Below are 26,604 nucleotides of genomic sequence, written 5' to 3' on the forward strand. Positions count from 1 at the left end.
GTGCTTTTAAAACATTGGGGTTAATTTTCACAAGTTTCTTATACAATTATAATTATTACAGCCCCCATATGTATTACTTGTGATGGAAATTGTTTTTTTTTTACTTTAATAGGTAAATCTTTATTTATTAATTATGTATCTATTTATATAATAAGCAATGAAAAACACTGGCACGTTTTAGAATTATACTACATATATATTTCAGTAAATTTGTCAGTATTGTTTGGAAAAAAACGCCATGGAGGTCATTCAGTCTTAGTATGGCACACAGTAAGTTCCCCCATGTGTAATACATAAAAATAAATTATTTTAAGGTCTTTGGAATATGAAAACAACAGTGTCGCACTGTCGCATCTTTCAGTCCTCCAAACTGTTCAGCTGAGCTCAGCGCTGTCTGAAGTCAGTGCGCGTCCCCCGTGTAGCTCTGCTGCGCGCTCTCGTAGCCATGTCGCCATTTTGATTCGAAAAATATGACTGAGTTTTTCCTGCTTTGCATGCTAAACTTAGCCCCGCGTTTGAATTACTTTGTGCGCGATTGCGAGTCATACGCTCTATATCTGAAATAACAGGTATTTCTATTAACGTCAAGTAGCCATTAATGTCGGAGAACTGTTTATTTGTCAGACTTCAAAGCCACATTTGACTAACGTTAGCTAAGTTGAGCTAGCTAACAGTAGCCTGTGCTGTCGCAGACTGACCCCTTCTTCAAAACAAATCACTATTCGCTCACAGGCTAAAGTCTGTTAGCTAACACAGCTAGCTATTGGTTAGCTGAATAGCTAGTGACTTAGTAGCTGGCTGCTGGACGAAAAACTCAACTAACAGTCCGATACAGGCGGAAGGAATAGCAGCGGACTTCCAATCACAGGTAAGTTTTGGACGGAGAGATCGTCATGAGTTTGAGCAACTAGCTAACGCTAACTCTGCTGCTGCATGGACAAAGTTGAACCTAAGTTGGAGAGCTATTTAAGTTGGCTAACTCGGCTCAGTACACGTTAACCGTTAGTAGCCATTTAGCTGACGTGCTAATCACAGGAAAGGAGGAACTAACGTTAGCTAAAATGTTGGCTAAGTTTGCTAAGTTACTGTCTTAAAATGTAGAAGTAACGTTGATTCAGAAACTAATGCTGGCTAATCGGCTAACTTTGCCTAAGAAATCTCTTGGATTACTAAACGTTAGTTAACGTAAAATAGTCGATGAGTTACATTTAACAGCTGCAGTTCGATGCCACGAAGATTAACACGACTTGTTTATCCTATGATATGATTATAATAATAGCCCAACTATTTTAAAATGTAGTAATTGTCATGTAACTAACAGGCTAGAGGTGAGTGAAGTTCCTCAGTGCAGCCATTCGGAGTTGGCTGAGGCCAGCAGCAACGAAGCCTTGCTGAGTTTCTCAAATCAAGTAACCTTACACACTGCTTCATTTATACGTTGGTTATGGATGGATAAAATAAGGGGCCTCGAGTTCAAACGACAACTGTGAATACTGTTATTCCCGTTAGATCAACCATTACTGTGAAGTAAATGTGCGTTGTTTTTGTATCTTGTATTATTGGATAGTGGTGCCTCCACTGGAGTAAACAGAAATCTGAGCTCCCACCGCAAGTCAGTTGATGTGCACTTCATGCCAAAGCTACTGCAGCTCAGTTTACATTTCTTTAGCAACGCACCAGTGTGTCTCTCATTGTTAGATTGTCCCAACAGATAGGGGACCCCCTTACATACCAAACTATTATAAAGAAATGATGCATTTTTTTTTTATTGGTTGAGCTGTCGTTGTAAAATATATCCATGTGTCATCAGCTATCACATGGTAGGACATAATGCCAAGTGCCCATCTCAAGTTATCAGAGTCTAAAGCGATGGCTTATCTTGTTCAACAGTCAGCAAACCCAAAGGAAATCAATAATGTAAATGACAGAAGCACAAGAACTCTTTGCATTTGTGATGGAGTATCATAAAGCTCAAGTAAAGTCACTGGCCGAGGGCTGGGCAGTATATTGATATTATATTGGTATCATGATATGAGACAAGATATTGTCTTAGATTTTGGATATGTCATAAGTGTCGTCTTTTGCTCCTTTACTGCACTACAGTAAAGTGATGTAATTTTCTGAACTTACTGAACTTTTCTAGATATTCTATTATTTTTCTCTATCCGCTGAGTTATTAAATCTTAGTTTCTGATAATTATTGTCACAAAAATATTCTGAAAACACCAATTATCTACCCTACAATGTTGATATTGAGGTATTGGGTGGAAAATATTGTGATATTTCATTTTCTCTGAATTGTCTAGATCTACTCCTGGCTAACTGTAATTAATGACTAATACAATTAGTTTGACTATATAGGTTAATCCTGAAAAACAGTGAATAGAAAAAGACTGAACAACAGTGTCATAATTTTGTATAATGTTACATACATTCGTCATTACGTATGGGCAATATGGTTAAAAGAATCTATTACAGCATATGTAAATTTCATATTACATCAGGGTTTCCCACACACCCATTTATTTGTGGCAGGCCGCCACAACTAAATCATCTGCTGCCAAAAAAATGGACTTTTGGGAGCTGGACTAGTTATTTGGAGCACTATTGGAATATATTAAGTGCACTTGAGGCAGAGATGACACAGCAGAATGTCAGGTGGATTGAAAGTGAAATTTAAACATTCATTCAGCTGGGTCCAAAAGTTGACTTTCACTTACAAACTGCTCCTCTCATCCGTGTGATCTGATCAGTTTGAGCAAAGCAACAGATCAATTATTCCCCCCGTGAGTGACAAACTGCTGCTAAGGAAAAAGAAACACCTTATTTTTCTCCATGCCGCCCAGCCCTACACTGGCCTGCGTTTTTATAAAGAACTTATCAAACATTACAAACACGTCTGTTCACACCATTTTACAATGTCAGTGTAGCAAGTAAGCAGCAACAGTCTGAGTAAAACTGCTTTTGTTTGTCCTCTGAAGTGCACTAACACAGACTGTTTGATCATTTGGTAGTGCGTGTCACTTTGTATCTAGAGCAACGTGATAAACATTCAGTTGCCACCAGTTGCACCTCTCTCTACATTCAGCAGCTAAAGGAGAGCTCGTGTAAATGGTGGACTTTTCTTTTGCTCAATTTCATGGGTTTTTAACCTGCCTAATCACAGAAAATAGTTGGCTCACAGCATCCACACGTATGGCGTTTATGTATGCCATTGTTCCTGTTTTCATCGTCTGTTACATGTGCCAGCAGACTGTTTTTGTTGAGGTTGCCTCTGGTGGGTTCTATTTTGGATGTAAAGTCAAGCATTTGCTTTCCTGCTCAGTGTCCACAGGGAGCGTTCAGCGGGTTATTATTGCACTTGTGTACTCTGTAAATGTATGCCAGATGGACACTGCTGCTGCTGCTGCATGTGCAGGGAAGGGTCCTCCTCAGAAAAAAGGAAAAGAAAAAGGAGGAAGCACTTCGATTTCCCCCTTCAGTTTTACTTCCATGATCAACAGTTGGTGGCATGTTGCTCGGACAGATAAGTTAGCTTTGACAAAACCACCTGATACAATCGTTTTTTGTCGCTGCAGGTTTGTTCGGTCATCTAGATTAGCTGCCACGGTAACCACACAAGGAACAACAAACTAAACGTGCTTGCGTAGTCACAAAAAGATGAAAAACTTGTTTGACATAATTTAAGATGCATTCTCCATTTACGATCATCTGATAGTGGGCATTTAAAATCCTCTGTTGCAGTCAAGGTCCTTGTGATTCCCTAAAAAGTCTTAAAAGGCATTGAATTGATTATTGTAAAAATAAGGCCTTAATTAGTATTAAAATGTATTAAATAAATCTTTTAAAACTCTTAAAAATGTTTGGGACATCGAAAGTAGAATTATGTGAATCTTTTTTTTTCTGACACAGCATTTTAAAACTTTAAAACTATATATCTGGAACATCAGTTTAAAAAAAAAAATAACCAAATGCCTTTCGCATTAACATCAGGTAGATCAAGGTAGCAGAACCAACACGTTTTAAATTACAATAAATATTTGGGCAAAATTGGCCGTAACCCCCCGTGTTTTGTATTGTGTTTTGGTTACCATAAAGGTGGTCTTAAATGTCATTCCAAGTGGCACTCAGTAAGTCAAAAAATCCTTAAATCTAACGTGTGTTTATCTGTAGGAACGCTGGTTGCAGTGCTGTGATGAGCACGTACACAGCGGCTTCAGTGTTAAACAACAATAACCTGCCTGATTTTATTGGGTTTCAGCCTTGGAACTGTCTATAATCTTTCATTGACACTCCCAGTAGGTAGAAGGGATATAACGTAGCCTCATATACTGTATATCAAAGGTAAAGTTTAGCATAACATGTAATATGATTTAGGCTGAACGACATTAGCCTGCCACATTTCTACAAAACAGAAGAACCTGACCAGATAGGGATGCAGTTTCCTGTTTGTCTTGTGTGGGACATTCTGTATTACAACCCTTTGACCATCTAGTGAATTTTCCCATTGTGTTGAATTAAGCTCTTTAGTGGTGATGTTAAAATGTGTTGGTCTTAAATCTTACATTTTAAGTTTATGCTAAACTACAGCCTGTAGAACTATTGATGTTCCCAAATGTCACGTTAATAACCTCAAAGTTTGTCAAATTTGGGAGATGTTTTATCTGAATCACAAATTTTGCACCTGACCCCCTTTATAAAGTTCAATGCTGTGTTTTTTAAAAGACGTTTTAAAGATTAAGACTACACCACAGTCCTCCCTTACAAGACTGAGTACTTTTACATGCAAAAAAATGTTCAGTTTTTTACCCTTATTCTGAAAAAGATAGTTTTGCTACTAAGCTGTTTACATGGCAAATGAAAGTTAATATTCCAATATTATTCCCATATACATGCAGTCTTGCAGTGGCTGATCAACATGCTCCAGCTTGTCGTTTATCAAGTCAAAATATGAAAAAGTGAAACGGTTGCGCAGCTGTGCAGTTTTGTTTCTCTGTGTCAAAATATTTTTTTTTTTTTTTTTTTTTTAAATGTTCAATCAGAAGTGGTAGTTTTGTTCCTTGTTGATATCCAAGTCTTTCATAATGTTTAAAAGAAGGTGTGTTTCTCCTTCCGACCAGAAATGTGGGCTTTTCTTCAGGGCATGTATCTCTACTCCAGCCTTGCCTTATAAACTTTTGGCTTATTGATTTGTGTATCCGTGACAACGCACAGAGCCAACTGCAGACAAGTAAGAAGCTGTGTTTCGCAAGCTACAGTTAAAAACCCCTTTTAAGACGCATATTTCAAATGCACGCATCTCTGAAGAAAGTTCCTAAAAGCCAAAAAACACCAGCATCCCGCACATATCTTCATTGGAAAATGCTAAATTCAGAAAAAACCCCTAATTGAAATATCCAAATACAATATGCTGCTTACATGACCCATATAAAATATGCAATTCTGTCATATAATACTAGAATATTTGTGTTTATGTGATCATAGTCACTATTAGCCATCAGTTGGAGCAGCATCAAGTCCACAGCTTCATTACTAATAGTAAGCCTCTTAGCCAACAGATTTTTCTTTAGGTTAGCATTGGTGACCTTCTTACTGGACTGTCTTAATTACCTCACTACCAAAGTTACTAATACCAGGTAAATCCAAATTTTACCCTGCATGACATCCCAGTGTGTTAGTTGTAAGACATGATATTGAAAAAAAGAATAGAGCAGAAATGTCAGTGAGAGCAAAGTTGACTTTCAAAAGAGGAACAAAACATGTAGAAAGAGTATATAATGTTTGCACCCATGATGTGTCACCTGCTTGCAAAACATAAATAAAAACTCTTAATGCATGCATTCGTACACAGTAGTCGCGTGGATCTAAAATACTGTCTGAATGGTATGTTAACACAATGTCATGTCTCCTAAAGTCATGTTGATTAATAACACACGCCGTTTTTCCTGTGGTGCAGGTTATGGTGAGCCTCTCAGCGTCTCATCTCCTAAACAGGCCAGCGTTTTAAGAGGAGACCCATGCTGATAAATGCCAGGCCTCGCCACACTCTCTGTCGTCTGCACAAACACAAATGCCTGCCTGCCTGTGGGGGAGGTCTGATTAAAGATATCCACATTTCATCCACTGGTATGTGTGATCTTTTCACTGTGTGGCAGTGTTGTTGTTTTGCGATTATACAGTTTATGACTGAATTTACCTGGACCACAATAATGCAGCTGCTGTCCTTATAGTAAATAATAGTGTTTTGATAAATCTGTGTATCAGAATCAAATACTTTATTGGTCCCCGGGGGAAATAGTGGTTCATTACAGTTGCTCTGATGCCTGCACAGAGAATTATAGCAAGTAGAAACAAGTACAAGCTCAAGTATGTGAAAACATAAATGTAGAAATACAGCAATCGTAACCAATTTGTACAATGTGTAAATATTTTTTAAAAAATCAAGTATGTATAATATGCTGAGTATCTAAGTGTGTAAAAATATAAATGTAAAGAAATACAGAAATAGACAGTTAGCCTTAATATGTGAATATTTAAAGAACAATATTGATAATGTGCTGAGTTTGTGAAGTGTGTAATATATATAAAATGTGGGAACAATATAAAACGGCGCATTATGCTACAATACAATGTATACAACTAGCATGTAAGTTCAAAACATGAAAATATAAATGTGTGTGCCATGCTACTTTGAACAACAGATATATACATAAGTAAGAATACAATACAGTACTTACAATATGTGTCACATGTTAAATATAGCCCACATGCATTGCCTATATTGAAAATACAATAAAATTCCAAACTAACATTTACATTCTGTAGAGTTGAGCTGGATTATAGACTTACAGCATCAGAGTAACTCTCCAGTGTTTGACATCAGATTTGGTCTTTCTGTCATTTTCATAATGACCTTTTGTTGGTACCAACTTGGAAATTTAGCAAAGCTATGTCCTGCTTTTTATGGCTATTTTAGAGAGTATCAGTGATTTATGAGACATAAAATGAGCATGAGAATTCTTGTCATTTACATCCATCATAATGTTCTAAATTTTCAAAGTTAATGAAATGTGCCAAACCAGATGTTTATTTGAGATTTATGGCTGGAAAATTTGACACACTGCGCTGACCTGCATCTCAAATTAATCTTTAGGTTCCCAGCTTTCCGATGATGTATACTACTTAAATGTGGCATTTACTGTTATACTGCTATTTGGCCTTAAATGGTCCCCTGTCTTCCCTTAAAATGACAAAAATGGGTCTGTGGTAGGGAGCGGGGGGGGGTGGATGACGTTTAAAATAAATACAAGAATGTGGCATTTCATGTAAACATGCTCTGTGATATAAAAGGACATATTTAAGTGATCGTGCTGTCTTGTTGTTTCAGCTATTATTGGTTTAATCCTCAAGCTTGCATCTTTGTTTACATCTATTTCTTGTCCATGCTTCCTTCCCCACCTACACGTCCACTCTTCCCTTTCCTACACCTTTCTTTTATTGTTCTGGCTACTGCTGGGCCTCTCTGTATTCCCTCATCCTCCTCTTCCTCTGTGTTTCTGTCCTTTTACTTTCCCCTCCCTTCTCACTCTGCCGTCCAAACGCCCAGGGCTGTGTCCCCCGTCCCAGCGGCCACCATGTTTTGGAAGTTCGACCTGCACACCACCTCCCACATCGACCAGCTGCTGGACAGGGAGGACGTGACGCTGAGAGAGCTGATGGAGGAGGATGACGTCCTGCAGGAGTGCAAGGCCCAAAACCGCCGGCTGCTCCTCTTCCTCTCCCAGGACCACTGCATGCAGGAGCTGGTCAGCCTCATCACCACAGAGCCGCCCGCCGACCTGGAGGAGAGGAGCCGGTTTAAGTGAGTCCTCACAGCGGTGACAGGAAAGTGGCGCAAATGGCAGTGTAGTCATTTTAAAATTACATTTTAAAAATATTATAATTACAAGTTATATATATATATTTTTTTTTTAAAAATCTGTTTTCATGAGATAACTTGAAAGAGTTCTCATGGAAAAATACACTAGATTACCCTAAAACGATAGCATAGAAAATTTAAGGGCTTCAAATAATCCATAAAGCAGACATCTTGCTGCAAAGTTTGGTCTTTATAGCTTGTTTGCAGTCACATGATCCCGATGATGCATGGAAGTCAGACGGAGGGCAGGAGGTAAAGAACGGCAGTTGGGGAATCATTGGGAATGGAGAAAAAGTGAATATGCTAAAGCCTCAGGTGGACCTGTAAGCAGCAGCTATGATCGGAAAATTTCTAGACACGTTGGATATGATTTTTTTAGAAAAGTGATTTTTCCTATGGGTTGACCGATTTGCCTGGCATGGGGGTATTTGACATACAAATGACTTTGTCTTGCAGACCTCCTGCTTACATGGTGAGCCAAATAAAGGTGTACAAGAGTCTTGAGGCTTCATATGGTACAACACTCAGCTAGCTGCTAGGCTAATTTATGCAATGTAAAGTGTCATAGGCTTGTGCTAATAATGTTAGCATATTGCTTTCTAGTAGAAGGACAGTTGTTTTGTCTGTGAACATTGTGAGTTATAGTGGAACCAAATTTTTACTTTTGTTTGATGTTGGTGCCATTAAGCCATGTTTTATGTGTGTTTTAGGGGTGTTCGTGAAATCCTGTGCTAATACAGTCTGTAAGGCCAGCACTGTAATCAAGATTTCATGACTTAGTGAATACTTCCACTTTCTGTTTCAATTCAAAGCCATCTAGAGTTTCATACAGTGTCCAGTCATCAGGTTTTGACCTAGTCTTGTTATTAGGTGGAGGCATCAGGGAAGTATTTGCTTAACGCAGTTCTTGTTTTGTAGTAGATTTTAAATTATCGTGACAGATGGTGTGTGGCACCTAGTGTAACTCACATGAATTAACTGGCATTAAAAAAAAATCATATATTGTCATTGTTTACTTTTTCATATATTCTCTTAAAAAAGGCGATAGTAAAAGAATACTTTGTTACAGAGATGTAGTGTTCTGTACCCCTTTCTGTGTGATTTTATTTATTTTACTTTGTTACGTTGTATTTTCCACATATAGAAACATTAAGGCTTAGCTAATAAGAAAACATTTCAGAAATACCACTTTAAATCATTATTTGCACAGAGGCTTCTTCTTGTCATCATATTTTTTTTGTTGTTGTAAGGTTGCCCAACATCGCTTGTGAGCTCCTGACATCAGATGTGTCCATTATAAACGATAAGCTGGGCGGAGAGGAGTCTCTCCTTGAGGTGCTCTATCACTTCCTGGAGCAGGACCCACCCCTCAACCCTCTACTGGCAAGCTTCTTCAGCAAAACCATCGGCAACCTCATTGCCAGGAAAACCGAACAGGTACACTGAAATGAGATAGTGACTTCTTGAAAGAGCATGCAAATAAGCAATCAAAACTGCTATTTATGCACTGCACAGGCCAGCTAAATAAACACACAGTGCAAAACTCAAGTGTGTGGTGTTTTAGATAAAACAAAGACGATAAGGATCACACATCCATCTTTGGCCTGCTATGTGAAGCCAAAAGTATCACATAACTTGTTTTGTTTTCCAGGTGATAACCTTTCTAAAGAAAAAGGAAGGCTTCATTGGTCTGGTGCTGAAACACATTGACGCCTCTGCCATGATGGACCTGCTGCTTCGCCTCATCAGTTGTGTGGAGCCTGCCCCCTTGAGGCAGGAGGTCCTCCATGTAGGCTCTCTAAATATGTCTTTGTGGACTTCCCAGAAATAAACACCGATTTTTAAAATGTCTAACAACACTTGTGTTTTTTATTTTTATAGTGGCTTAATGAGGAGAAGTTGGTACAAAGACTCACAGAGCTCATTCACACCGGCAAAGATGAGGAGGTGAGTGAGGTGACTTGTAAATATGTTATCATGATCCTCCTTCAAATGAAGTGTTATTGTGTATCTACATACAAAACTTAAACGAGGGATCTGTTGATCAGGATTTTCTAATTCAATGATTTATGTTTCAGAGACAATCAAACGCATCCCAAACGCTTTGTGACATCATCCGCCTTAGTCGAGACCAGGCCAATCAGATGCAGGAGAATATGGAGGCCGACCCACTATTGGCTGTACTAGAGTCGTAAGTTCACTTTTGGTTGAAGTTCTCAAACAGAAAGTCAGTCTCGCTTATGTTCAGTTGCTTGTGGGATTGAAAGTGAGTGTGTATTGCAACCCCAATTCCAAAAAAGTTGGTATGCTGAGTAAAGTTAGGGCTGCACCTGACTCTGAATTATGCCAGTCGATTTGGATTTGGCTGTTCAATACGAATACTTGACGATTTGTTTTGTTTTCCATAGAGTTTGAAAGTTCAGTGGGGCTCAGTGGGATGTTCAGTGTGACAGTGGTACACATCACATGTCAGATAGTACACAAGCTAACAATTCTAATGACGGGTTTGCCAAAACTAGATATCTGTGAATACGTATAAAATTGCCGTGAGCTTCAAATTTACCACTACTGAGCAGAAGGTCAAAATCTTCTTGACCTGTAATGAACTGAATATAAAGACAAGATTTTTCATGTTCAAAAAAATCATTTTCTTTGTTTTGTTTTGTTTTTTTAATAAATATACTCAGTAAGTGTCTTGGAACTGAGGACACTAATTGTTTAAATTACTTAAGTGAAATTCTTCCCAATCTTTACTTGATGTAGAGTTCAGTTGCCCAACAGTCCAGATTCTCTGTAGTCGCACTTCATAATGCGCCACACATTTTCAAATGGAGTCTTGCACCTGCACAGTTTTACTGAAAAGCTACGCTATAGTAACACACGCAGAAGGTGGCATGGCATTGTCTTGCTGGAATAAGCAGGGATGTCCCTTAAAATGATGTGTTCAGGATGGCAGCATATGTTGCACCAATACCTGTATCTTTCAGCATTCATGGTGCCTTCACAGATGTGCACAGAAGTTACCCATACCATGGGTATTTTCAGTTCAGTTGAATATAGGTCAAAACGTGTTTGCAAATCATTGCATTCTGTTTTTATTCACATTTTACAGTTTCCCAACTGTTTTGACATTGGGGTTGTAAAAAACCTGGCTGCATCACGGAACAGATTTTAAAAATGGCACCAGATTGGCTTTATTTGCTGATGAAGCTTGTCAGACCTCTTCCCCACCTGCTGTCAGTTTATGGTGTCACGTGTTGTAATTGGTAGCTTCTGGTAAAAAGTGTGCTCTTACATGTCCACACGGGCAGGGATGGTAAACACACTGAAACACTCGTATGTCATTGTTGAATCCAGATTTGAAAATTCCAAAATCTAAAGTGGAAAAAAAAGATTGTTGTGTACACAATGATTTGCTGGCCGAGCCTGTTTGACAGCAGTTCAGATTTGTGTGGAAGTTTGACTTTGTGACCTTTATAAATGGCATGCTGTCTGTGCAACATCTCACCTATGAATCACAACTTACGCTAGCTATCTTAAATTTGCTGGGGCACTTACCTTTGTCTTTCAGGCAGGAGAGTGTAGCGGGGCTCCTCAAGAACATGTTTGAGGGGGAGAGAAGTGAGGCCTCCATTGTTAATGGAACTCAAGTGCTACTTACCTTACTGGAGACTAGAAGGTCTGGGTGAGTCACAGTGTATTGTATTGACTCTTATTAGGTGTCAGTAAAGTAAGGGAAATGCTCCCCTTTGCTTGCATTTCAAATAACACTGACTCCATAACTAAGTTAGCATTTTCATAACCTCAAGTCTAGTGGCCTAATGTTAATGTCTGCTTGTGTCTCCAGGTTGGAAGGGCTGATGGATCTGTATTCTCAGGGTTATGAAAGGTCTTACACTGTCAACAGCAGTATTTTAAATGCCATTGAGCCCCATTTAAAGGACTTCCAGCAGCTTCTTCTGGATCCCCCTAAGGTAAAGTCAGTTTTAAAGCAATGTAGTTTCTAAACATAAGCACCAGGCATGTCATGATACCAGAAATGTGATAGCCCATGCAAATACCAGTGAAACATTAGGATTTTCGGTACCCAATTTAATACCATAGGAACCCCCCCCCCCGAATGTAGACATACACTACTTTTTAAAGAAAAATTAAGTGTAAATTTTGTAATTATCCCTGATGATCCACCTCAAACACAAACTACGAGATTATGTGGGTTTATGATTTTGATATATAAATATAGAGTCTACACTGTATTACCATGTTACTCCTCCATTGTTTTTGCTGTTCAATCAATTAATTATTTAAATTTAATTTTATTCAAATAGCACCTTTCAAACAAATCCAATCCAATTCAGAGTGCTTTGCAGTTTGATTGAAATAAGCAAAAATTAGTCTTAAAAAATAGAATAAGTATAAACCATAAATCTGTGATAGTAAGACACTACATAAAAGCCTGACTAAAAAGTTCAAAGTTTACATTTAAAAGTACCAATATTTCTAGCTCCTTTGCAGATCCCCCGGCAGGCTGTTCTAGTGTATTGGAGCATAACAGCTAAAAGCAGAATCTCAGGGTTCTTGTGTGTTGGTGTCAAAACAACTTTGTGCTTTCATGTTTCCCGGTACAGAAAAGTGCAATATTGACGACCGTTGGCGTTCTAGAGCAGCCACTGGGGAACGCCCGCCTTCACGTGGCCAGGCTGGTGGCCGCCCTGCTGCAGACCAGTGCCCCCACTATCTGCCAGGAGCTCTGCAATCTTACCACCATGGACCTACTACTGGTAAGGCTGAGCCTGGCTTAACTCTGGACATTGAGACTCTTCTTTGTCATTGAGTTTGATATGTTTGAGCCCTCATATGCTTTTAGGAGGATGCTTTCGTGTGGCTCTGTGTGTGTGTGTGTTATGTCTAAAAAAGTTGCGTCAGATTTGCACAAGGTAGGTCATGAGGCAGGGAGGCACTGATTACCTTATCACACCACCTGACCAAAGGGCAGTGGGTGTGGCTTATTTAGAGCAGCCTCATGTAAAACCATTTTAAGCTCTGTGTGAAGTTCAGCGGACAGAGAGTTCAAACCCTCTACTGTTGATCTGGTTAAACAGCATGGGAGGACTAGAGGGGTCATTTCTGGTCCAGATATTATGACTTTATAAAATATCCATGTTAGAATGGCAGAGAGCCACGTGGTGTGTAGTAATTGGCTAAAATGCTTAAAAACCGACATGAACTATGAGTACATATTGACAACTGCGTGCTGCAGAGGGAGGTGTTCATACAATTCAGCCTCTTCTGTCACTGACGTAGTGCAACATCTCTTTCTCTGAACAGGATCTGTTCTTCAAATACTCCTGGAATAACTTTTTGCACTTCCAAGTGGAGCTGTGTGTGGCGGCTATCCTGAACCATCCTTCCTCAGATGAGAGGCCCAGCCAAGGCCTCCAGAACCACGATGGGAAGCCTGCAGCCTCTAACCCCGAGGCGCAAGGGGAGGCGGTGGAGACAGGCAGGACCAGCGACCCACAGACCTCCATCCACAATGCCCTCGTGGCACATGTAGGTGGCCTAAAAAGCTTGATGTCCTGAACTTGGCAAAACTTTCTAGGCTACTATTATTAGTAATTGTTTCCATCTTCATTCTGCGTTTCTGTTGAACCCTCAGCTCTTCCAGAAGTGTCAGCTAGTACAGAGGATCCTTGACGCCTGGGAGGAGAATGATAAAATACAGTAAGAACCTCTTTACGTCCATACCATAAAAATGTGTTCAAATGCATTTGCATCGAAATCAAGGTTCAAGATTCAAGGTTTCTGTATTTGTACCCAAGGGTGAATTTATTGTTGCAAACAGGAAATTCAGACAAATCAAGACATCACAACAATACAGATGTAAAAGACATTAAAGCAAATACATAAGAAAAAGTATCATTTAGTATTAAAATAGTATCAAAGTATGAGAACAGTAAACAAAGAACTCCTAAGAATGTCATGTTGTGTCTAAACAGAGAGAGGGAGAGACAAGCAGACACAAGTAAACACTCATACACTCACACGCACACAGACACACAAGCAAGCAGAGAGATCGACACCGCTTAGCTTTTTCAAAAATTGTATTTTTGACATTAACTTACAGAAAGAGTAAAGAACAAAAAAGGTAAAATTGGGTACCAGTACTGAATTCAAGGTACTGGTACCGATGCTGGTATTAGTTCAAATGTGAACAATAGCCAGCCTATGTTATGACGGGTGCAGTTGTGGCATTGCAGTGATGTAAGTTTACACCTATGAAGGTCATAGTAAGTGTCTTTTTGTGAATTGCAGGGGTGAGGGCGGCACCAGGAGAGGCAACATGGGTCATCTGACCAGAATTGCCAACATGGTGGTCCAGAACCTGGAGAAAGGACCAGTACAGGCCCAGATCACTGACCTCATCAAAGGTAATCAAATAAAGCAGTAGGCCTGATACCAGATCAGTTACCATTTTAACTGAAAAGTTGTTGAAATGTAATCTCCCTGTTTTTGCAGAGCTGCCAGAAGACTGCAGAGGTCGCTGGGAGAGCTTCGTGGACGAGACTCTGAGAGAGACTAACAGGAGAAACACAGTAGAGCTGGTGAGATCATTCAGTAGAACTCAGGTCCTCCACGAAAAGCTTTCTTTTAATTTCCTGTCATTTCCTCTTCTCTCCCAGTTTAAGGTTGCTGTTCAGGGCAGGACAAGGCAGCCCAGCGCAGAGTCAGAGCAGGACGAACTTTGTTTTCAGTTTAATAAATTAAGAATATAAGAAACGAAAGTCAGAAGTGTTTTACTCTAATAACAATAGTGGCTCTGGTTATTCTTTTTGAATTTGTGCTGTTAGTTTGGTCACAGGGAGCAGTGATATGTTTTCACAGGAGGAGGAAACTGAACAATGTTCATTTTGGCAGCTATTTTAGATTTAGTTTTAGTTTTAGTCTTGTGAAAAAACTGCTTATTAGTTTTTGGTCACATTTTAGTCACTTTTATCATTCATAGTTTTAGTCTAGTTTTAGTCGATGAAAACTCACAACATTTTAGTCGACAAAAATTCATGACATTTTAGTCAACTTTTAGTCAAGGTGGGTTTTTTCTATTTAAGCTTATCCAGCCAGGCCAACACATGTCCCAGAAATTCTAATCAAGGTGACAGGTTGTACAACAATGCCGTTGTTTTTTAAATACAAATTATTTCTACACAATTTGCATTCCTCCATAAGAGTTTTTCACAGGTTTAAAGGATGATTTACAAGCACCACTCACTGATCATCATTTGAAAAGCTCAAAATCTCTCTATTTATGGACTCAAACATTTTGACACACCAACATTTTGATTCACTGTAAACTCTGATCTATTGATTTCACTAATAAGAAGCAGAAAAGTAACTTTACTTCAGTCTGATTTTTTCTAAATCTGCAGAATGTTGGTCTTAGGTTGGAACTCAGGTCCTGTCTCAGAGAAGCTGATTAAAATGAAACTTGTAGCTGTCGGAGAAAAGTTCAGACTGTTTATATACAGCAGAGCTACTCTCTCAGATAACTGAGCCTCCTGCCTGTCAGACGCTGTGCAGGGAACAGATGTAAAGATAACTGAGCCTCCTAGCTGCCTGTCAGACGCTGTGCAGGGAACAGATGTACAGAGAGGACAGGTGGCTGCTTGCCCTGCAGGGTTTCACTGGCACACACGGCTGCTTATTTACTGCTGAACTCATACCAACAGCTGATGCTCCTCTAATGTGAGTGTTTGTGGGCTGACCAAAAATCCTGGTACCGACTATTTACTGGAGTGTCCAGCCAGACAGCACTCCGAGCTCATACTGTTGCTCATGTGCCAGAAAGCAATTGCTCGCAATTGTTGTTGGCCGTTCTGTTCCCCTTTCCTCTCATTTTGAAAGTCCGATGATAATCCACTGACATTTTAATGAAATAGTTTTTATTATTAAGATCTATTTTTAGCTCATCATCATTTTTGTCACAGGAAAAAAAGGTTGTTGACCAAAAATTTTCGTCATAGTTTTTGTTAACAAAATTAACACTGAAACTGAAGTAAGCATGTTTGCAAATTGCAGATGAGCATCTGCATTGCAAGAAAATGTATGAGTATGGTATTCAAAAGGACTTGAAGTCTGTAGCCCCTTAAAGTAAAACCTGTGTCGGATAAGAAAGACTCAGTAATAAACTGTAGGATGACAGAGGATCTGCTCATAGTTCCACAACTTCATTGTCAACATAATTTTAGCGAGTTTTATGTCACAGCACAATTATTAATATTTATTTTCTCTGTACTATGTGTTCACATGTTCATTTTTTAAACCTTTGAAACCTGCATGGATACCAGATTCTTGTGTTACATCGGGACGCCTTTCACAAGTGTTTAAACCTTTAAAACCTAAGCAATTTGGTTTGATTTCTTTAGGGATCATGACTTAAAAGGCAACAAGCACCATGGCAAGAGATGTCCTGAAAGATGCAAAAAAATTAGAAAAAAGCTTACAAAAATTAGTTAAAAAATAAATAAATAAAGTAATAATAATGATAATATTAATAATAGAAATAAATAAAATTATTCAATTCTAATTATGTTTTTAAAGTTAATTAATTAAACTTCTATTTTTAGCACTTTTTTAAAGCCATGGATATCAGGTTATCTTCTTGTAACTTTCTACCAGTTCCTTGCAAATTATGAGTAATATTTTTGTTTCACATTGCCTCCCTCCCATATCTTTGAAAGAGATTAAGCCAATTAAGTTCAGGTTTCAAGGGGTTAATGTGATGTTCCAGTGTATGTAGTAAGGCCACTGGTTGTCTGTAATTTACTGTTGGACACTGACGTTCATGAATCCTCTGCACTGTGTCCTGCAGGTAAGCACCCACAACATGCACTCGTCCAGCGAAGACGACGACATGGAGAGCCCCTTCCCCAACGACCTGTCTCTCCAGCAGGTAGGATAGACTCCACCTTCACACCACGTTAATTTGTCAACACAAAGAAATATCCATCTTTTCTGCGTAATGACATGGCCAATTAACCCTTTAACAGCCATTGTTATCGCACAGTGGACAGTTTTTTGTTTTTTTTTTTTGCAAAATGCTTACCTTAAAACTCGCCAAAAGCCCATTTCATCTTATACAGATACATTTGAATATTTCAATTATACTGTAATTCTATTCAGTTCTATTTTTATATATTTTTTACCATATATTTGAAACAGATTTTGTTACTAGATTCATTATTATTTGTATATTTTTTTTAGATCTTTATTTTATGAAGTTACTTTTATTTTCAGATCTTTATCATTAAACACTGACAGTTTGTACTCAACTATATATTTTTAACAAATTTTCTTTTTAAGTTAAAGTTACTTTAATTTTAAGATTTCTATCAGATTACACAGACTTTTGCACGTTTTACAAAGCATTACATGGGGAAAATTTTTTTTTTTAATGCATGATGTGATGATGTGTTAACCTATCCTGTGGTCTACAATGTGTATTTTTTGCAAAGGTATTTCTTAGTGTGACTGTTAAAGGGTTAAAAAGTGCGGTTCAACCTTCCCAGGCCTTCTCCGACTATCAGATCCAACAGATGACTGCCAACTTTGTGGATCAGTTTGGCTTCAATGACGAGGAGTTCAGCGAGCACGATGAAAATATCAAGTGAGTAGTAAAAATCTTCCACGGCTTGTTGCCCTTTTAGGAAAACGAAACAAGATTTGCTGCTCAGTATTGAAAAACCTGTGCAGTCAACACAACATTATACCTCCAAACCAGACGGGTAGTCCATCAACGGCACTAAGGAGACCTCGCTAAATTGAAACAGCCCCATTTTACTTAACGTGAACTTCCACTTAAGGCCCAAACCATTCCACTAACAGTTCAGCTTTGTATTATTACGCTTTTCAATATACAAACACATACATTTATGCTGAGTCACATTGTGAGAAAAACATCTAAAACACGGGACAAAAGTGAAGGTAGGCCGCTATATGGACCTGTCTTTTGGGACTCTTTGACATGCAGCTGAACTAAGCTTGACAGTTATCCTGCCATGGAGCGGACTAGTTCAACAGCACAAGTTACCATGGTTACTGAGCAGGCACTCACATAAGCCACGCTCATGGTACCGATGTCTCACTTAAACTAGTGAAACTTATCAAAATAAACCAGGCTTTTCCTTTGTACACCTTGATGAGACATTTTATTAATTATCAGTTACCGCACTTGATTTGATCTCTGTTTAATTATTTTAACTCTTCACTGTCGAACTCAACATCAACATTACAGAGTGATAGAATGCAACTTTCCAATAGCAGAAGTTGCAAAATTACTATTTTGTGGAAGTTAAAGTGTGGCAACAGGTCAGGTTTTTACTTATGAATCAGGTTTATGTTTTGGCAAAGAAACAGTAAATACAATGTTTATTTAAATGGCAAATAATTTGGTTTAAAGTCGATTGGTTTTCACTGCTTATACTATAATGAACATGGTCATTGTTGGACTCAGTTGTCCACCGCACAAACATGCACAAACTTTGATACTCGCAGTACAACCATTTAAAAATTAAAAAATTCCAAGACGGGGTTCAAGTACAGTACACATGTTAACATATTTCATAATTAGCTGTAGCGAGCGTGTGCTCGAGCGCGAGAGAGTTATGGAGGCTGTTTGAGAGCAGACAGGAGCTGATGAGTGGTGGGATGAGCCTGTTGTTCTGTTGCACTTTTTTGCCCTTTTTCAGAATTTTATTTTATTGAAGTCAAGTCATAACGATAATGCAAGGCTTAAAGTTCAGAGTTTTAATGTTCAACTGCAAGTAAAGATTTTTACAATCCAAAAGCAATATATACACACGTGACTCATATCAATTCAAACATCACTTCATCTCATTTCATGGTAACACTCGGGCCTGGCCTGCTATAAAAAGACCACAGCAATGACGCTACAGGATGTTGGTTCATATTTTCATCATTTTCTTCTTCTCTTTCCTCAGCGCCACATTTGACAGAATTGCCGAAATAAACTTCAATCTAGATGCTGATGATAATAGTGTAAGTGTTTTGTTGGTTAACTAAAAAAATGATCAAACTGGTTTTATTTTTAAAGTCAGTGATATCAGTATTACATGTTCTGTTTTGAGAGTTTGAGTGGTCAACACTGTTTCAAGTAACATAAGTAAGAGACTTAAAACATGCTGGTAGTCTGATTATTATGTTGTTTATATGTTTGTGTTCAGGCCAATGCGGCTGCTTTTGAAGCCTGCTGTAAAGAGAGGATACGCCAGTTTGATGATGCTGAAGAGGAGGAAGACATTTGGGAGGAGAAGGAGATGAACTATGCAACACAAGCTAAATCCAGAACAAGGTAAACCTGATGAGGGTTTTTAGTTTTTAGTTCCCTCACTGCGGTGTTTAGTGCACCTTTTACACAGCGATGGCGCTGTAAGGCCGCAGTGAAGTTCTCCTTCTATATTGTCCCAGCACTTTTACACAGAACCAAACGATGGCGGCATCTGTGTGCTCCAGAGTGTGATTACACGCTGCCGCAGCATCTCGTGATCAAAAGCGCCATGACAGGCGTGATGTTATACACACGAAAGTCCGCCTCTAGCGTGACATATAATAGAAAATCAGCCAATTTTGCTCAAGTTTCAAAGGGTTAAAGATACAGGCACAGATATAAAGTTGATTTTACCTCGTGAATAGGTTTATTTGATGTATGTATGTCGGTGATGAATGTGTTCGTATGCTTTTTATGCTGTGCTGTAGCGGGACAGAGTCCAAAGCAAATTTCCTTTCGGGGACAATAAAATCATATCTTATCTTATACACATCAGCAGCACTTTATAAACAATAACAAAGGCTTAACAGGTCAAGCACAATCATTTACCTGATCAGCTGATCTCGTCCTCCGCTCAGAGGGGAAGAAGCTCCTGAATCTCACTGTTTTCACAGTTTGCAGACATTTACGGCCGCTGTTCCTCCTCTGTGAATTAGCCACTATGCTAACAGCTGTGATTTAATTCTCCGTCGGTGGGCCACAAGCATAAAGATGTCATCAAAACGTCACACTCGTGCTGCCCATGGTCACGTCTCTCCAGCTTTATATTTTACACAGACCTCGTTACGGCGCTGTCACAACCTTCGTTCCCGGCTCAGAGACCACACAATCAGACGTTATATACAAAACAGCGAGGCAGCAAAACGGCGTCATATTCCCGCCTTGAACAGGCAGTGTAAATGTGGCTTCTGTCTATTAACCCTTTCATATCTTCTCAACTTTCACCCACTGTAACTCTCTAGGTTTGGAGTGTCCCAAACCTCAGAAAGCTCCAGAAGCAGCTTGGAGAACGGAGGCAGGGAGCGGGACCACGGATCTGAATCTGACGAGGACGAGGACTCCGAGCAGAACACATCAGAAACAGGTAGATCAGAGGACAGCCAAATGTCACGTAAACCTTTGAACGGCCAAAAATAGGCTTTCGTTTGAAAGTCCTTTTGGTCTTGTCTCCAGGTCCAGGCTGGACAGCAAATTTCAGGGACTCTGGAGGGACGGCAGCATCCCAAACCCCGGCAGGGTGGGACAGCTCATCTAGGAGCGGAGCTGAGACGCAGGAAAGTGGCTGGGCCAACTTCACTGAGTTCCAGCCTTTCTCTGGGTGAGACACAAACCTGTTGATCCAAAATATGTTTGCTAAGATGGTCCTCAAGAAAAAACAAAAGTTAGATTTTAAATTTCTAGGGTTATTTTATGCAACAGGTGTCACTATGAAAGTGTTAAAACTAAACCTGCATTTCAACCGCAAGAAAACGTGGTCTGAATTTGGTTCCTGAGTGATAGTTTCAGGTGGTAAAGTTTCAGGCACATTAGAGGTGAACTGCTGATCGTCACTAATTAAAACACACACACTGCAGCTGCTTCTTTCACGAAACGAGGTGCTGACGTATCAGTACGGGGAAGAGGGTCAGACATTTCTTGTTGGTAAATGTTAAAGTTAGGTTGTGCTTTTGTCTCTCGACTCATTTTACAAAAAGAGAGAAAGAGAATTGAACAAACAAAATTATCAATCAGTCAAAATTGATTTATATGTATGTTTATATATTATTTATACAGCACCTTTCATATATTAATAGTATTTGCAGGTCATAGTGGTGCTCCATGGTTGCAAAATGCCACTAAATAGTGACCGTATGGAGCTCTGCAAAAGCCCTGCTTTTTGTCTGTGTGTCTGTGTCTGTGTCTGTGTGTGTGTGTGTGTGTGTGTGTGTGTGTGTGTGTGTGTGTGTGTGTGTGTGTGTGAGGGAGAGACCTGTAGAGGGAGGGAAAAAATGAAACACCCAAGCAAATTTCACGCCACTGTCTAAAAAAAAAAAACATCAACACAAACGTCATCGCAATAAAATCATTTTATACATCACACGTGGAACAAGCTGCTTTAGTATATTGTCGTTATGGCTCACCCCTAATTAAAGCTTTAGTACTGTGAAAAAGCAAAGGCTATCAGATCGTTCATACGACAGACGGGACGTTCAAATATCAGGCGATCATGTGGATACCCTCCAATAAATGGCTTTGAATTGCCCATGTCATGTCACACAATGAGAAGCTGTCCATCTGTAGACCGATGTGTGCCATTTCACACTCTACATATTGAACGCAGAACAAACATGGAGATTTTGTAGAAACTTTTGTGTCTTTGCAGCCTGTAAACGTGATTGTTGGTTTTCTTGTTGGTTTCCTACAGTACAGAGTCTGAGCCCAGGTGCAGCTCTCCTGTGGGCTCTGGCAGCACTAATGCAGATAAACAAGCCAAACAAAACCACGAGAAGAGTGGTGAGTGTTACACCCGCATCCTTAGAGCTCGGCTGAATACCACTTAACACCATGTGTCTGTTGGAGAAACACACCGAAAACACACATCCTGATTGATTTGAAAACCAAAGTCATTGTCTTGTGTGTTTTGTCTGTGTGAGCAGATGTTAGTGCCTCCTCTGGTGCTTGGCCCGTGGGAGAAGGGAGGAAGGCTCCCCTCGTGGCCTCAGACAGCAGCTCCTCCGGGGGATCCGACAGCGAGGAGGACGACAAAAATGCCGGCGCTCCTCCTGCCGCAGCCATCGCCTCGGAAACAGCCGGCAACCCCGGCAACAAGACAGCTGACCTCAAAAGGTTTGCACCTTTTAGCCGAAAACTTAGCTGCATGATCCTGAGTGTTGACCGGTCCACTCTGTACCACACTCATGAAAGTGCTCTGTGTGCATAAAGGTCTAAATTTGAAACATAATGACCACATTGAGGTAATTATAGACTGGACTGGGATTTGAAATTACGGGATTCACTCAGTTTTGCCTTTCTAAGAAAAGTACATCCTGGGAGCTTCTCTGGTGCTTCACACAAACTTCAGCTTCAACGGAGATCTGCAAAGACGTTTGAAACTCGACAGCCGAGTAGTTATCGTGAATTAATGTTAGTGTGAAAAATTACCATTTTATTTAGAACATTGAAGTTACCAGTAAATCCACTGCAGGTCCTCAGTCAGCTTTATCGCCTCACTTAAAGTCAAAATATGTGCGCAAACACATAACAATCCTTTATCTCCTGGTGCAAACGGCGGCTTGGCTCCGCTGATGATTCACACAGAAAAACCTCGATGTTTCAGCAGCTTACCTGTCAGAAGTTTAACCCTTTGAAACCTGAGCAGATTGCCCTGATTTCCTAAAAAAAAAAACAAAAAAAAAAAACAACACTTAAGAAAGTGACAAGCAACTTATGAAATGAAAGAAATGGCTAAAAAATAGCAAGAAATTGTTAAAAAGTTACAACAACATTACCTGAAATAAAGCAAAAGAGAAATGAAAGTATAAAAAAAACAAGAAAATTACATTAATTTCTGTCCTTTTTTCTGAAACATTATTATAGAATTATAAATATAGTTTTCTGGGCATTTTACCTATTTTTTGATCATTTCTAGTAAACATGGTCTAATATGGTCTGTGGGACATTTCTCATCAAGGTACTTTTTTTCTGGTGTTTTTGTAATGAAATCAGACCAGTTTATCAGGATCCAGAGATTTAAATGCTTGTAAAGCCTTTAGAATGCAGCACAAGAAAACTGATCCAGCTGCCGAAGTGTTAAACTCAGACTAGTCGATTTAGTATGAAAGAAAACACTCAAAAACTAACCAAAATTGAGCATCATTTTATATAGAAGTTTGACCATTATAGGAGCCACTTCAAAGCATTTATCACAGTTTTCAATGACCAAATCTGAGTTTGAACGCCGCTGAAATGTTTGGCGCTTTGTTCCGTGCGTTATGAACATCTAACATCAGAATACAAAGCTCGAAAACTCGCTATATAAAAGATAAGAAAAATAAATAATGAGAAGAAGAGAACAAATAACGTTTTTTAACTTAGTATGTCAAAAACACTCACAAACAACATCTAGGCAGAGAGAGCATGCGTGCGTGCGTGCGTGCGTGCGTGCGTGCGTGCGTACGTGCGTGTGTGTGTGCGTGTGTGTGTGCGTACGTGCGTGTGTGTGTGTGCGTGTGTGTGTGCTGACAGCTGCAGACTTTTAGTGTTCATTCAAACATGCACACGTACTTCTGTCCATGAGACTGAGAGAAAGAGAAAGAACCGTTGATGATCAGAGTCGATCTAAACTCTCCTAATTTTCTTTTGAGTGTGTTAATAAAGTTTTACTGACTGCTATTTCCTGACTAGCGAGGGTAGCAACTTATTTGATGGACTAGTCGACTCATTGCGCACACCACTGTTGCTGACTCCAGGGTCTACGCAGTCAAATCATTTTCCTCTTGAGATGAGCGCTGAGTAATAAATGCTGATTACCTCCAACTGAAACGGCTAAACGAAGTGCTTTGTTTACTGAGCCCAAAATAGAAAATGTTTTCCTTTGCCTGTGCCGAGAGGTCAAAGGTCAGCTACAGAGAAAAAGAGTGAAGCAAAGTCAAGAAAAAGTTCAAAGATGCAGATGTAAACTTGAAACTGTGCAGAAAGTGTATTAGTATACTGAACTCTGTGTGTGTGTGTGTGTGTGTGTGTGTGTGTGTGTGTGTGTGTGTGTGTGTGTGTGTGTGTGTGTGTGTGTGTGTGTGTGTGTGTGTGTGTGTGTGTCCTGCAGCGAGGAGAGTCCGGTGTCTCTGGAGAAACTCTCCCTGTCAGATCCTCCAAAAGCGACAGAGCAGAAGCCTGCTGAGGATTCACCTGTAACCACACAGACTGACAGGAAGTAAGCGCTCACACGTCCACGCTGTGCTGAAATAATGACCCGACACTTTGAATAATAATAATTCTGGAGAAATCTGATCGATTTCCACACATTATGGGAAGAAATGCCACCTTCTTTTGATATCACAATGAAAATATTTTTAAACACCTTTGACGACATCACTGTGGGCCTTAAGAACTGGTGACAGGCGCTTAGAAACTCACAGCATCAGCGTACACCCCCGACAGCCTTCATTCGAATATTTTAAACCTACAGTATAATTATGCGCACATGCACATGCGCCTGCATGTACACACACATACGCACACGCACGTGCACACTCATAATTTGTCTTGATCTTTTTGACATTTTTTTGCTGACCTCATTGTTTATTGCTTGTATCAGAATATTGTAATTTATTGTATAACCTTCAGTGAGGTATTTCTATAAGCCCATTCGGGTTTCTTTCTCCGGCACCTTTTTTATCTTCTGTATTCTTTCTGACCTATTTTCTGTTACTGTTTTTAATGATGACAATAAAAAAACAAAGGAGAAAACAAAAAGGTATTTATCTTTATTGTTTTCTGATATTTGATTGAACAAAGAATGAAGAAAGAAATCTGCAGATGAACTGATGGTGAAAGTAATTCTACCTAGTAAACAAAAAACAGCACAGGAATTGAAAATGGTCATTTATACTTTTCAAAATGGGTTTTTCTTTGTGTCATCGTGAAAAACTGCCGCTAAACACTGCTGACGCTGAGGGCTGATTGTGATTTAAAATCCACTTTTTTAACTTCTTTTGGCTCCACAGTCTTTGATCGGGGAGAGATGAAGACTGTAGCTGTCCCCTCGCTCAGATGCTCATCCTCTCAGTGTCTGTGTTTATGTGACCGTTTCCTCTGTCCTCCCAACAGAGAGGAAACGCCACCGCCCCAGGAAGTGTCGGTCAACGGGCCGGTGTGAGCGCGAGCCCGCTGCTTAATCCATCAGCGACGGTGCCGCGGACTGTCAGCCTCCTCCAGAGTGACTCCCCCTTAATAACCTCACTGCAACTACGGTGTTTTTTTACTGAATCACTCGGCCATGTTATTGGACCTGGACACTGCCAATCAACACCAATAATGAGGCGGCGGAACATGTAAAAAAAAAAAAAGAAAAAAAAAAGAAATACCAACAGACGGACAGAGAGTAGAGGAATCATCTTCAAAGCCTTTTTTTCCCGATGTAGCACATAATTACGTGCGGTTTTAATGTAGCAGCGATCTTCGAAAAATGACAGAATCCGAGGAGTAACATCGTCATTATTATTTTTTTATGTCCTGAAAGATTTCTCTCCTACTTGCTCGTCGGAATCCCGTTGTTAGGGATTTTTACGTCGTCACCCCTGAATGGATAGCACAGGCTAACTTTAAACGATGCCTCAACAATAAATACCTTTTTTTTTTTTTTGGGGGGGTTCTTTTTTTTTTTTTCTTCAAGCTTAAGAAAAAGCACTTATGCAGCCATTTACTGTACATTATAGCACAATGTAAGTGTTCAACCCTCATCTCTGCTGGCTGTCTTATCTGTCCTCTCACCCAGATCAAGGTTTTTATCCATTATTCTGTTTTTTTTCTTTTCTTTGGTCGTTGTTGATGAAACATCTTGTTGTCGTACATCACCAGGTTTCTGAATGTTCTGAAGTGCTTCAGGAGGGTCGGTGGAGGAGGAGGAGGAGGAGGAGGAGGAGGAGGGGCGGGTCGATAAACAGAGCTCTAATAGTATTACTGTCTTTTGCTCATGTGCAATAATGTCAATTAGCCATTTTATTTAAAAAATGAAATCCAACTTTTTCTTTTTAAAAAGAATCAGTTTAGCGTCTCATTTGGTGTAGTTTCGGGGCAGACAAATTTGGATATAATCTCAACTTGATCGTTCTGATTTTTAAAATTTTCCCTTTTTGTTTTTTTATTTTTCTTTTTAGTGCATGTATAACCGGTTCTCTGTTGACCTAGCTAGTGAGCTAAGACCTTCTGATTGTATTGACCTTTAAGTTCTTATTGCTATCCCCCCTTAAATCAACCGAACATTATCTACCTATATTCAAATATTATCTACATTTAAAAGTAATTTTACAAGCAATCTTGAGATTACTATTGTTGTCTGTCCTTTTTTTTCTCTCTCTCTCTCTCTCTCTCTCCACCAAGCACTTACTCACGGGGCGAGAGTGGCATCTGGTAAGAGTGACGCTGTATTATTATTTTTTTTTTCTTTTTTTAAAGTTTAATTTTATTTGTCTCTGAGCAGCAGGATTGGAAAGAGGGCAGGTCTGAGTTCTGCAGAGCTCCAGGCCTCTTTGGTGTACTTACTTTAATCATTTGACAGCGATCAGGTTCTACGATCATTGTTAAAAAAAAGAAAAGAAAAAAAAAAGAAATTAAAAGTGTCTGGTTGACCACATTAATACCAAAA

The 26,604-nt window shown here is 39.4% G+C and overlaps 1 protein-coding gene across 2 annotated transcripts; it reads left to right on the top strand.

Annotated features, from left to right (window-relative positions):
- Nucleotides 1–421: 421 nt before the first annotated feature.
- ppp6r2a (protein phosphatase 6, regulatory subunit 2a) lies at nt 422–26,604 on the top strand. Of its 2 annotated transcripts, none has more exons than XM_042511009.2 (24): nt 422–868; nt 5,957–6,126; nt 7,607–7,861; nt 9,169–9,355; nt 9,570–9,707; nt 9,800–9,865; nt 9,997–10,109; nt 11,490–11,597; nt 11,766–11,892; nt 12,547–12,699; nt 13,247–13,471; nt 13,578–13,642; nt 14,234–14,349; nt 14,438–14,523; nt 16,788–16,868; nt 17,485–17,582; nt 18,916–18,973; nt 19,159–19,286; nt 20,225–20,346; nt 20,436–20,580; nt 21,667–21,755; nt 21,899–22,088; nt 24,064–24,171; nt 25,068–26,604. In XM_042511009.2, the coding sequence occupies exons 3-24, from the start codon at nt 7,635–7,637 to the stop codon at nt 25,114–25,116; spliced, it is 2,679 nt and encodes an 892-aa protein (XP_042366943.2). In that variant the 5' UTR covers nt 422–868; nt 5,957–6,126; nt 7,607–7,634; the 3' UTR covers nt 25,117–26,604. The 2 variants fall into 2 exon arrangements, with proteins under 2 accessions (XP_042366943.2, XP_042366942.2); XM_042511008.2 differs by having other exon boundaries at nt 423–868; nt 11,490–11,603.

This window comes from Plectropomus leopardus, chromosome 22 (assembly GCF_026936395.1).
Source record: "Plectropomus leopardus strain MGB_pleo_1.0 chromosome 22, ASM2693639v1, whole genome shotgun sequence".
NCBI classification, from domain to species: Eukaryota; Metazoa; Chordata; class Actinopteri; order Perciformes; family Serranidae; genus Plectropomus; species Plectropomus leopardus.